Source organism: Chiloscyllium plagiosum, unplaced genomic scaffold, assembly GCF_037043375.1.
Source record: "Chiloscyllium plagiosum isolate Xiang-an unplaced genomic scaffold, Cpla_swu_hap1 HiC_scaffold_2, whole genome shotgun sequence".
Lineage (NCBI taxonomy): Eukaryota > Metazoa > Chordata > Chondrichthyes > Orectolobiformes > Hemiscylliidae > Chiloscyllium > Chiloscyllium plagiosum.
In genome coordinates, this window is record NW_028270140.1 from 79,181,399 (window position 1) to 79,195,133 (window position 13,735).

The 13,735-nt window shown below is 41.2% G+C and overlaps 1 protein-coding gene across 1 annotated transcript in view; it reads left to right on the forward strand.

Annotated features, from left to right (window-relative positions):
- The first annotated feature begins 2,526 nt into the window (after window positions 1-2,526).
- Window positions 2,527-13,735, forward strand: part of aldh7a1 (aldehyde dehydrogenase 7 family, member A1) — a 50,188-nt gene continuing 38,979 nt past the window's right edge. Inside the window, exons 1-4 of the mRNA XM_043711952.2 lie at window positions 2,527-2,788; window positions 4,990-5,043; window positions 5,158-5,223; window positions 8,916-8,996. Coding sequence (XP_043567887.2) covers window positions 2,600-2,788; window positions 4,990-5,043; window positions 5,158-5,223; window positions 8,916-8,996 — 390 coding nt within the window. The 5' untranslated portion in view covers window positions 2,527-2,599. The remainder of the gene's footprint in view (window positions 2,789-4,989; window positions 5,044-5,157; window positions 5,224-8,915; window positions 8,997-13,735) is intronic.

The following is a 13,735-nucleotide window of genomic DNA, read 5'->3' on the forward strand; positions in this document are numbered from 1 at the left end:
CATTGGATAGGCATATGGATGAGAATGGAATAGTGTAGGTTAGATGGGTTTCACAGGTCAGTGTAGCATCGAGGGCCGAAGAACCCATTACTGTGCTGTAATGTTCTGTGTTCGATGTTCTAGGTTATAAATTGCAGGACAGTCTTCAATGGTGTGACCTGGAAAGGTGCATGGATCCCAATTTATTTTTCAAATTAACATCAACAGATGAAAAATTTAATGCAAAGTTTTCAAGTCACTGAAAAAATTAATGTTTTTAACAGTCAGTGATAAGAAACAGCAATATTGTTCCAAGTCAGGATGGCATGTGGTATAAATGACATAAGTGCAAGTATATTTAAGTATTTCTACACTATAATATAATCTGTAGGTTGGGAATTCTGCCCAGCAAATTATTGTATACTACAAATTTTCATGAGGAATTTGTATTGGAACACCACCACCTACAAATTCCTCTCCACGTCACACGCCATTCTGACTTGGAACAATATTGCTATTCCTTACGACTGACTTTAAAAAAACATTAATTTTTACCTGATATAAGTTTATCTTTTTAAGTCCCCAATTGAATTCCTTCTGTTCTATTTTGATATTATCAGTGACTTGACAACTTGAAATTAAATTTTTAATTTGTTGCTGTGTCTGCACTCGATGGAGTTTAAAAGGATGAGCGGAAATCTCACTGAAACTTACAGAATACTGAGAGGCCTGGATAGAATTGGACTAAGACCCAAGAACACAGCCTCAGAGTGAAGGGATGACCCTTTAGAACTGAGATGAGGAGGAATTTCTTCAACCAGAAGGTGGTGAATCTATGGAACTCATTGTCACAGAAGGATTTGGAGGCTATGTCATTGAGTGTATTTCAGACAGATAGATAGGTTCTTGATTAGTAAGGGGATCAAAGGTTACTGAGAGAAGGCAGGAAATTGGGAGTGAGAAACGTATTAGCCATGAACAAATAGCAGAGCAGATTCAATTGTCTGAATGGCCTTATTCTGTCCTTGTATCGTATGGTCCTATTATTTCCTTGAAATGTTTCCAAATTCTTCATAATGAATCAAGCGGTCACTTTGGTTACGAAGTCTAAAAGGGAACACATCTGAGAAAGTTAATGTTGGGTGGGATTGAATAGTAGTAAAACTCTGATCATAGTAATTTTTTCATTTCTTCAATACTACCGAACTGCCCTCCTACCTCAGACCCTCTGCTCCTGAAAGCATTTTCTATGGCTTTCTTTTTGTTCTTTCTTTGCCATGGATGTAGTTCCAGGTTAATTCTGTACCTCCATAATCAACTATTCCAATGCTTTTCTGAGTGGGCACCTGTGTTGCACCCTTTGTAAACTTCTCTTCATCAAACTCAGTTGGCAGTTTCCTAACATGCACCAAGTCCTGTTTACCCATCGTTGTGTTTAAATCTCCCCATGGCCCTGTCCCTCATGTCTCAAATCTTTTCCAACATGAGAACTGATACTCATTCTAAAATGTACAGCCAGGTTGGTTGGTGAGCAGCAACCCATAAGCCCAGTAAATCAAACAAATTGTATAAACCACTGGTCCTTTTAACACATGGGCAAGGCCAATGGCAGCAATCATGAAATAATTACCTAATGCAGTGACCAGACAAAGGAACAAATAGATGGAACATCATCTACAATCCTCTAAGAATTTCACATGCCTTCAATTTTGGCTTGTGCACCCTGATATTCTTTCCATCATAACGGTCCTATCAACTAGTAGGGGGGTCACGTGACACCGAGTGATACCAACAGTATAGGTTCATTTACTGCCTTGGCAAAGCTGACTATGAAGGACACTGAAAAATGTGTTGCTGGAAAAGCACAGCAGGTCAGGCAGCATCCAAGGAGCAGGAGAATCGACGTTTCGGGCATAAGCCCTTCTTCAGGATTCTCCTGCTCCTTGGATACTGCTTGACCTGCTGCGCTTTTCCAGCAACACATTTTTCAGCTCTGATCTCCAGCACTGCAGTCCTCACTTTCTCCTATGAAGGACACTCCTCTTTAACCACTCCCCTTGCCTGAGGTGTGGTGACCCTCAGCTTAAACCACCACCAGTAGCCTATCTCTGATGACAGAGCGATCTGGGACTATGGTGACCTTACTTTTATCAGCTAGTTCGATGCCCTAAGCTTCCTCTCCATCTTTCTCTCTCTTTTAACACCCTCCTTAAAAACGATCAAGCTTTTGTGCATTAAAATGCAGCTTCATGTTAAAACTTGTCTACTGCTTCAGTGACGTTTCACTATATATTAGAGACTATCTATTGTAAACGCAGAAAGGGAAATGCTTTAAATCGAATTGGGTATATATTTACCCCTCTTTATAATGGGAGTGCACAGTCAGTCAATGTGCTACTGTTCTATTTTTAGAATAACGGAGTCCAGGGCAAGGCTGGCAATCCAGGATCACGCTGATGTGCAACTCACGCTTCCAGCGCTTTGCATCATTGCCTTGTCCTTGTACGTGGGTAGCATGCGCTGCTGCCAATCACACAGGCGCAGGCTGCGTTCTACAGATTGCTGCGAAGTGTGTGCGATTGCTTAATCAATTGCGATTTTGCGTTGCTCTGCTGATAGGATGCAGCGAGTAACGCTGTCCCTCGCGAGGCCTTTGCTCCGAGGGAAGAAGGCTTTCTGTGGCTGGAGGCTGTCTGCAGCTATGTCCAGCCTACTCATCCAGCGGCCCGACTACGCCTGGCTTAAAGAGCTGGGTCTGAAGGAGGACAACTCCGGCGTTTTTAACGGGAGCTGGGGAGGGCGAGGAGAGGTGAGCAGCGGCAGAGAGACAGCTCTTCCAGAGAAGCACTTGCTGTCGCTAAAGCTTTGTAGTACGGCCTATTGCAAACCGGATTTCACCCAGAAAGCCTGACCCCTGCCCGAGCAAGTTCTGGCAGCCACCTTATTTTGGATCATGGACTAATATTTCAGACTAATCTTTCTTTTTAACCTTTCTTTCTCCAGTTTCACACAATAATTGAGTGCTTTTTGACTTTTGAGCAGTAAGTAGTGTTGGAGTTGCTGTTTTAGTTTGACGTTTGTAAGGTCAGACGGTCCTGCAGTTTGCGCGGAGATTCACTCAACGGCTAGACTGCAGCTTTCTATGTATTCTTAGAGGATTCATTATGCAACTTCCTATCCAGTCAAAACCTATACCTATCTGCAATACTTTTTACAACGAAATGGCTGGAAGAACCCTCGATAATAGTTTCAGATTATTCTGATTTTCACTGAGTTGGTTTCAGTAATGCACAAGGAAATGCACAGTACTCCCTACAGTACTGTTGATTTGCATGTCTAATATGTACAGAAAAGCTATCAAATCCGGAGTTTAAGTATTTAATTCAATTTTTGTAATAGTTGCACCATTTTGGCTCATCTTTTTTAACTCTTCTTTTGCCTGTGGTGTTGCTGCACCAAAATTCCAAGGATTTGACCATCTGGCATATCAGGAGTGCTGCATAAGTAGGAGGTGGTGAATAGGTTAAATGCCAAATAGCAGCCTTTTGGCCCCATTCTAAACTAATCAGAAGTAAGATTAGCAAATTATTGAAATAAGTGAAAGTGAGGATTGAAATACTCAATTTAGGCTGGTGAGAAGAAAAAAAAAGTTAATGGTTCATCGATCAGGTCAACATCATTAACCTGAAATGTTAACTCTGTTTTTCTCTCTACATATGTTGCTTTGACGGACATTTCCAGAATTTTGCAGTCTTATTTCAGAATTCAAAACATTGCTGAAAGGAGATATGAAGGTTAAACTTTTGGGCTTAGACTGTTCAGAATGCAAGGAAACCAATTGTAGAAAGAAAATGATTTGTAGCAAGGAGGTGCAACAGGAATACCAATTATAAGCCAACAAATCTCTCACATATAATTTTGAAACTAAAATTCATTAATTTGAATCCATCGAGTACATCCTAGCTATGCCATTATTCAATGGGGATAGGTTGTACTGAGGATTTTTGTTTGTTGGGATTTTCTCTCTATGATTTCTCTCAAAAAGGCTGTGGAAGTCAGCCTTCAAACATCTGCCAGACAAGCAGAGGGTGAGAATCTGGCAGGAGGAATAGACCAGTAGCAGATGTTATAAATGGGCCCTTAAAAACAACTCCTGTCTTGGAGAATAGTGAGAACACTGAAATGAATCAGATTTAATTATTGTGCACCTTTGTTTAGTCCCAGATTTATTTGGAATCACTAGTTTTAAAGTGCTGCTTCCTCATCAGGTGGTTACCTTCAAAAGCTGGTGATTCCAAATAAACCTGATGGACCATAACCTGGTGTTGTGTGACTTTTAACTTTGTTGTCTATCATGTGAGTACATTCCTAACAATATCACATCCATTAATAATTCTTTCAGATTTCCTTGTGGTAATTCAACAAGTGCCTTTTAAAAGTTATATATACAGCATCCACCACATTCTTTTTATGAATACAGTTGATTTCCTGAAATAAATCTTTTAAATAATTGGTAAAAGTGGTGCTCATGCATGCTCAATGTGACTGGGCAACAAGGTGGCTGACATAGTAAAATATGGGTGAGTGGGAGGTTATCCATTTTGGCTATAAGAACAAAAGCAAGTATTATAAAAGAAGTGAACTTCTAAATATTGATATTCAGGGAGACTTTGAACACATACAAGGAACACAGAAAACTAACATGCTGTAACAGCAAACCTGTCAATATTCACAGTCCCCCTTCTATTTATGTATTTTTCATTCATTGACCTGTATTCACAATTTTACCTTCATCCTGTCTGAAACTATCTCTTGAAACATTTGTCTTCCTCGTTTTTTTGAAAGTTTCCTCAAAACCTCTTAGCTAACTCTTCTGAATTTTTTTAGCCCTTCTTTCTGTATGACTTTTTCTCGGAGTGATAATTACATTAAAGGTGAACTTTGATTCAATGACTTTGACTATCAAAGACTGTATATTGATTCAATTATTCTATTCTGCTTTATTTGTAGGTTGTCACCTCCTACTGCCCTGCAAACAATGAGCCAATAGCCAGAGTAAGACAGGTGATGTTCTTTTTAATGTTCAGACTTGAAACTTAATGCTATTAAATTATTAATGTTGTGTTCAGATGTATTGTCTGATATTGATGATGTAAATTTGTTTTGGCTATATTGCAGGCCACTTTGGAAGATTATGAAGAGACTGTACGAAAGGCAAAAGAAGCATGGAAAGTATGGGCTGATGTAAGTTTTATCTTCAACAGAAAAGGAGTAGACCATGGTGCCTGTTATTACTTTCTGCTAATGATCAACAGTGCCTCTCTTGTTAAAATCCCACATTGTCGACATCCTGGGAATCGTTATTGAGCAGAAACCTAGTTGAATTGCCTCTATCTTTTGAATTCTATAACATCTTCAAACAAAATCTCAAGTTCTTTCTTGGTACACTAGCAATTCACCCAATACTGGGCAGCCTCCATTTTATTTTGAAGTAGGGCCTGCTTGAGTAACATCGAGTTCTTAGTTGGTGAGTTTGAAATTCTTTATTGTTGCAAATCTATCCATGGTCTCAGCCCATCCTATTTCTGTAACTTCCTATGTCTTTTTTGTTTTACATTTTGGGACTCCTTTGCAATCTCACAGTTTAGTCCTTCATTCGCTGACAGAGCTTTCAGTCACCTGGGCTTACCCGATTTGCCTGATCGCCGCCTTAAACTTCTATTTTAAATCAGTCAGATGCCTCTCTTGGTGGGTAACATTTTAACCAGTCATTTTTTTTTCTTTTAAATTGGGGTTTTCTCAACACGACTGGTTCTCTGACAATGGAATTTGTTAACTGCTCAAAAATAATTACAATAAACGTTAGAAATGAGTTGGTTCTTTGCTGGATTGTTGTAAGAACAGATGCTGTAAATGCATGAAGTTGGTTTATAAAGTGCGAGCTGGCACGTTTGGTATCAAAATACTTAACACTATTAGTTGTTGAGTGGTCGTTTCTTTTTATATAGGAATTTTTATTTTAGATTGTTCCTATGGTGACCCAGAGAGTGAGTGGTCTGTAAAGCCCACTCCCTCCGTGACTCCCTCGTCAGGTCCACACCCCCCACCAACCCAACCTCCACTCCTGGCACCTTCCCCTGCAACCGCAAGAAATGCAAAACTTGCGCCCACACCTCCCCCCTTACTTCTCTCCAAGGCCCCAAGGGATACTTCCATATCTGCCACAAATTCACCTGCACCTCCACACACATCATCTGTTGCATCCGCTGCACCCGATGTGGCCTCCTCTATGTTGGGGAGACAGGCCACCTACTTGCGGAACGGTTCACAGAACACCTCTGGGACACCCGGACCAACCAACCCAACCACCCCGTGGCTCAACACTTCAACTCCCCCTCCCACTCCACCAAGGACATGCAGGTCCTTGGACTCCTCCATCACCAGACCGTAGCAACACGACGGTTGGAGGAAGAGCACCTCATCTTAAGCCTAGGAACCCTCCAACCACAAGGGATGAACTCAGATTTCTCCAGTTTCCTCATTTCCCCTCCCCCCACCTTGTCTCAGTCAAATCCTTCGAACTCAGCACCGCCTTCCTAACCTGCAATCTTCTTCCTGACCTCTCCGCCCCACCCCACTCTGGCCTATCACCCTCACCTTGACCTCCTTCCACCTATCGCATTTCCAACGCCCCTCCCCCAAGTCCCTCCTCCCTACCTTTTATCTTAGCCTGCTGGACACACTTTCCTCATTCCTGAAGAAGGGCTTATGCCCGAAGTGTCGATTCTCCTGTTCCTTGGATGCTGCCTGACCTACTGCACTTTTCCAGCACATTTTCAGCTCTGTTTCCATATTCTGCCTGTAGTAGGTAATTTTGGTTTCCACTTTCATTAAGGCTTAATTAGCATATTCACTTCCCACTATGACACAGGAGTTTGCAGTATACAATTGTAGCTGATTTCCCAAATCCTTTGCTTCAGATCAGCTGATTTCATACAAGATGAAGAATGAACTTTGGACTTTCCTGGTCTGCTGACTCAGCTTCTTGAGTATTCAAACTTTTGGGGAAGCCACTTGTGTTTGATTGCTGCCTTTTTATGTTTTCTAAATAGGTTGGGTTAACAAGTTGGCAGTTAAGTCTGACAAGCTGCATCTGACTGTTACACAGTTGACCACAGAGCACTGAAACCTGAGGGAGAACGCAATTGGACTTAGACACTACAGTGGAACTATCTGTAAACTGACTATTTCACCTGAAAGCATAAGAATGGCAAATTGTTTTCATACTGGAAAGTTCCATGCAAATAAATAAAACCTTCAGGAGGAAATTGGCTGATCACATTTTATTGATGATCTGATATTTCTCTGTTTTACTTATCAATAATTCAACTTAAAAAGAAGTAGTTAAATAATCAACAAGATCTTAACTGTGGAAGTTTCTGTTATTTTTAAGTGAAATTATGCAAAGCAACTCTGAAGATCTATTGATAAGACTATGCAGCAGAATAGTTATCTTGAACTGTGGCATATAAGTTGACCCATGGTTTTTCATTGTGAAAAATCATGCCTTTGTATATTTACAGCTTATAAGTCACCTCCCTGCCGCCAGACCTGTTTTTGGCCACATATGCTGTTCCTGCAGTTGTAATTGGCCTCAACTTTTCACCCCAGAATAGCAAATTTTACTTCTCAAGTAAGTCAGCGCAATGGATCAAGCAAGTGATAATGGCTGTTTTGCAAAGGAGATGCATGGAATTTTTAAGACAAGCCCACTCCTGACTGGTGGCTTTGGGCATGTCAGGAGGTTAGTTATTTCCTGCAGAATTCCAAGCCACTGACCTGCTCTTGGATTATTTATTTGCGTGGAACTTTCCAGTATGAAAATAAATTGCCATTCTCGTGCTTTCAAGTGGAACAGCCAGTTTATAGATTGATCAACTGTAATGTCAAAGTCCTACTTTGTTCTCCCTTAGGTTATATTGTTCTGTGGTCACTATTTGTATGACCAGTTTCTTTGTGACGATAATCCCCAGGATATTGATAGTGGGTTATTCAGCAATGGTATTGCCATTGAATATCAGAGGATGAATTTCAAAGAGATTTTATTTTGTTGGAGTTGGTAATTGCCTTTGTGGTATGTATATCTCTCACCGAGCAAACCTACATCCAGAACCTCAACCTGAGCTTCAAATCTTCTCAAAAAGTGTATAACTGCTCACCAGTTATCAACTTCATGTGGCATATTGTCCAGTTGTTGTTCGTTTGTACATGCATTGCTTCATTATCTGAGAAGTGGTGAATGGTGCTGAATATTGTGTAACAATTGGCAAAAACCCCACTTCTGACCTTATGATGGAGGGAAGGTCATTGATGAAGCAGCAGAAGGTGGTTGGGCCCAGGACACTCCCCTGAGAAACTCCTGCAGAGATGTCCTAGTGCTAAGATAACTGACCTCCAATGACCACAGTCAGCTTCCGATGTGCCAGGCATGACTCCAACCAGTGGGGATATTTCCCCTTATTCTCATTCACTCCAGTTTTGCTCAAGCTCTTGATGTCACACTTCAAAGCCATTCGCAACGTCCTCCGCACTGGAGTTCTGCTTTTATATACATAATAGAACCAAGGCTGTAATAAGGTCAGGAGCTGACAAAACCCATCTTTGTATGGTAGCCACTCTCAAATATTTTGTTGAAATACATTTGGCGTAGCAGTTTGAAGGTCATTAGAAGGATAACTAGAACCAAGTTGTTAGGTCAATGTATTCTGACTACATAAGCTGCCTTTGTAATTCCATCTGTTCCGTTGCATAGAGTAAATATTTATTTTCAGTCTTTAACTGATAATCTTATTCAGTGAGCTTTTGTCTGTTTAATATTTAAAAATAAATTGAGAAGCTAAATAATTAAAAAAACTTTCTTTTTAAATCTTGTCCAGATTCCAGCACCAAAACGAGGAGAAATCGTGAGACAGATTGGAGATGCTTTGAGAAAGAAACTTAAAGTGCTAGGCAATCTGGTATGTATCATTGGCTGGAGATTTTGATGGTTGACATTGGGAGAAAGCATGGTTGTGCAAGTTATTTTTCAGCACTTAATTTGCTTGCTTTGTTACTAGGGAGGATATTCCCGGAAATACGTCCAGGGAAGTTATTTGGGTGGAACTGAGAAATAAGATAGGGATAATCACCTTATTGGGATTATATTATAGACCGAGGAGAAAGTGAGGACTGCAGATGCTGGCGATCAGAGCTGAAAATGTGTTGCTGTAAAAGCGCAGCAGGTCAGGCAGCATCCAGGGAACAGGAGAATCGAAGTTTCGGGCATAAGCCCTTCTTCAGGAAGAAGAAGGGCTTATGCCCGAAACTTCGATTCTCCTGTTCCCTGGATGCTGCCTGACCTGCTGCGCTTTTCCAGCAACACATTTTCAGCTTATATTATAGATCCCCTAATAGTCAGAGGGAAATTGAGAAACATATTGGTAAGGAGATCTCAGCTATCTGTAAGAATAATAGGGTGGTTATGGTAGGGGATTTTAACTTTCCAAACATAGACTGGGACTGCCATAGTGTTAAAGGTTTAGATGGAGAGGAATTTGTTAAGTGAGTACAAGACAATATTCTGATTCAGTATGTGGATATACCTACTAGAGAAGGTGCAAAACTTGATCTACTCTTGGGAAATAAGGCAGGGCAGGTTACTGAGGTGTCAGTGGGGGAGCATTTTGGGGCCAGCGACCATAATTCTTGGATTTAAAATAGTGATGGAAAAGGATAGACCAGATCTAAAAGTTGAAGTTCTAAATTGGAGAAAGGCCAATTTTGACGGTATTAGGCAAGAACTTTCGAAAGCTGATTGGAGGCAGATGTTCACACGTAAAGGTACGGCTGGAAAATGGGAAGCCTTCAGAAATGAGATAACAAGAATCCAGAAAAAGTATCTTCCTGTCAGGTTGAAAGGAAAAGCTAATAGGTATAGGGAATGCTGGATGACTAAAGAAATTGAGGGTTTGGTTAAGAAAAAGAAAGAAGCACATGTAAGGTATAGACAGGATAGATTAAATGAATCCTTAGAGTATAAAGAAAGTAGGAGTATACTTCAGAGGGAAATCAGGAGGGCAAAAAGGGGACATGAGATAGCCTTGGCAAATAGAATTAAGGAGAATCCAAAGGGTTTTTCCAAATACATTAAGGACAAAAGGGTAACTACGGAGAGAATAGGGCCCCTCAAAGATCAGCAAGGTGGAACCGCAGAAAATGGGGGAGATACTAAATGAGTATTTAGTATCAGTATTTACTGTGGAAAGTGATTTGGAAGATATAGACTGTAGGAAATAGATGGTGACATCTTGCAAAATGTCCAGATTACAGAGGAGGAAGTGCTGAATGTCTTGAAACGTGTAAAGGTGGATAAATCCCCAGGACCTGATCAGGTGTACCCTAGAACTCTGTGGGAAGCTAGAGAAATGATTACTGGGCCTCTTGCTGAGATATTTGTATCATCGATAGTCACAGGTGAGGTGCCGGAAGACTGGAGGTTGGCAAACGTGGTGCCACTGTTTAAGAAGGGTGGTAAGGACAAGCCAGGGAATTATAGACCAGTGAGTCTGACTTTGGTGGTGGGCAAGTTGTTGGAGGGAATCCGGAGGGACAGGATGTACGTGTATTTGGAAAGGCAAGGACTGATTTGGGATAGTCAACATGGCTTTGTGCGTGGGAAATCATATCTCACAAACTTGATTGAGTTTTTTGAAGAAGTAACAAAGAGGATTGATGAGGGCAGAGCGGTAGATGTGATCTGTATGTACTTCAGAAAGGCGTTTGACAAGGTTCCCCGTGGGAGACTGATTAGCAAGGTTAGATCTCATGGAATAAAGGGACAACTCGCCATTTGGATATAGAACTGGCTCAAAGGTAGAAGACAGAGGGTGGTGGTGGTGGGTTGTTTTTCAGACTGGAGGCCTGTGACCAGTGGAGTGCCACAAGGATTAGTGCTGGGTCCTCAACCTTTTGTTATTTACATAAATGATTTGGATGCGAGCATAAGAGGTACAGTTAGTAAGTTTGCAGATGACACCAAAATTGGAGGTGTAGTGGACAGCGAAGAGGGTTACCTCAGATTACAACAGGATCTTGACCAGATGGGTCAATGAGCTGAGAAGTGACCGATGGAGTTTAATTCTGTTAAATGAGAGGTGCTTCATTTTAGGAAAGTAAATCTTAGCAGGACTTAATGGTAAAGTCCTAGGGAGTGTTGCTGAACAAAGAGACCCTGAGTGCAGGTTCATAGCTCCTTGAAAGTGGAGTCGCAGGTAGATAGGATAGTGAAGAAGGCGTTTGGTATGCTTTCCTTCATTGGTCAGAGTATTGAGTACAGGAGTTGAGAGGTCATGTTGCAGCTGTACAGGATATTGGTTGGGCCACTGTTGAAATATTGCGTGCAATTCTGGTCTCCTTCCTATCGGAAAGATGTTGTGAAACTTGAAAGGGTTCAGAAAAGATTTACAAGGGTGTTGCCAGGGTTGGAGGATTTCCATGCTGCACATCTCTATGACTCTAATTGATAGTGCAATGTTGCTATGTCAGTTTGTGCAAAAGTCTCGCATCTAACAAATATTTTTGTCATTTCACTGAATTCTGGAAGTTTCAATTGCCTTACGAAAGTACAAATTAATGGCCTCTGTATAAAATTCCATTACCTTGAAAAGAACTGCTCACTGTTTTACATGCAGAGATTTATTTACTTAAATAATGTTTATACAGTTATTTATTTAAATAGTTTCCTAAAATTATTTGGGTAAATAAATAATTGATTTCTTAAGGGCTTTCTAAATCCTTGCATTGGAGTTAGTGCCTCATATCAACTTCCATCTGTTACCTTGTAGCAGCATTACTTCTATTTACTCTGAGCAGTGACCTGGACAATTTGTGTATCTTGCCAGACTATTCTCTCCATCATAATGGTAAATCGTAATTGAACAACTATCTTTTCTTTTTAAAGAAAACAAATCATTGGTGTGGCATTTGAAATTTACAAGCAATTGCAATTATTGTCTGACTCTAGATCCTTTAAAGTATAATTGTTATATGGCAGATTATAAAACAAACATTTTGATTTGATTTACTATACTCACATGTAGCTAATTACAGAGAAAAGCTTTGTTTTGCAAGTAGTACAGGCAGATGATATCAAACAAGGAATTGAGATTAAAGGATTTCGAGATGGTCTGAGGCATACTGCACAAGAGATGCACAAAGCAAGATCAACAATATTTGAGGTTAGAGAGTCCGTACAGCAGCCTAATATGCTTGAGCTTCTGTATCTTTTGCCTGATGGAAGAGGTTGGAGGAGAGCATTACCAGGGTGGGAGGGGTCTTTGATGTTGGCAGCCTTTCCACTGCAACGAGATGTGGAACTGGAGTCCATGGATAGGAGTTTGGCGTCTGTGATGGTCTGGGCTGTGCGCACAACCTGCTGTAGTTTCTTATGGTCCTGGACAGAGCGGTTACCATTTCAGGGCATTATGCACCCGAACTGTATGCTTTCTGTGGGGCATCTGTAAAGATTGGTGAGGGCCCTTATGGTCATGCTGAATTTCTGAAGGCACCTGAGGTTGTGCCTTGACCATTGACACCCACATGAGAAGTCCAGGACAGGTTTTCAGTTGTCATCACTCTGAGAATCATGATGGTCTCGACCCTTTCCACCTTACTGTATTGCTGAAGTTGGGGGGGTGTCCTTCTCCTTTCTTTCTGAAGTCATTGATCAGTTCTTTAGTTTTGGCAACATTGAGAGGTTATTATCATTGCACCATAACACACAGCCCTCTATCTCCTTTCTGTGTTCTGATGCAATGTTTGATGTCTATCTTACCACCGTGATGTCATCAGCATACTTGTAGATTATGTTGTTCGGAATTTGGCTACACAATCATGGGTATACAGGGAGTACGGCAGAGGGCTGAGTATGTATCCTTGGGGGTCTCCAATGTTGAGGATTATTCTGGGGGAGGTGTCGTTGTCTAACTTCACTTTAACTGGATCTTCAGATTCCTGCTTCCAAGACTGCAATCAGAGCGTAGAGCCAAGACTTGGGTCTTGGAGGTTTGAGATTAGTCTGGCAGAGATTATGGTGTTGAAGGCAGGGCTGTAGTCTATGAATAGGAGTCTGACATAGGAGTCCTTGTAATCCACATATTCCAGGCATGAGCATAGAGTCAGGAAAATGGCATCCACTGTGGACCTGTTTTGTGAACAACAAGATGAAAGGGATCGAGGAAGGCTAGAGTCGACGAGAGGCTGGTTATGGCCCACAAAGCACTTAATGATTATGGAGGTCAGAATCATTGGGCGGTAGCCATTAAGGCACATTGCACATGCTTTCTTTGACACTGGGATGATGGTGGTCTTCTTGAAGCAGATGGGGACTTTGGTTAGTAGGAAGGAGAGGTTGAAGATGGCTGTGAGTATTTCTGCCTGTCGGTCTGCACAGTACCCATGTGCATGGCCGGATCTGTCTGGGTCTATCGCTTTCCTTGGGCTGACTCCCAGGAAGACCAATCTGCAGCGGTGACTGAGGGAACGTCGCCTACGCCAGATATGCTGCAGTGATTCAAGAAGGCACCTTACTGTCAAATATACTCAAATCCTGTGTAAGAATAAAGAATGCATATTCATAATTGGGTTTATTTGTTAGTTAGCTTAATTTCTTTTTTTAAATATCTGATTTAACTTACAACCAATTTTGGAGACTGGAGCG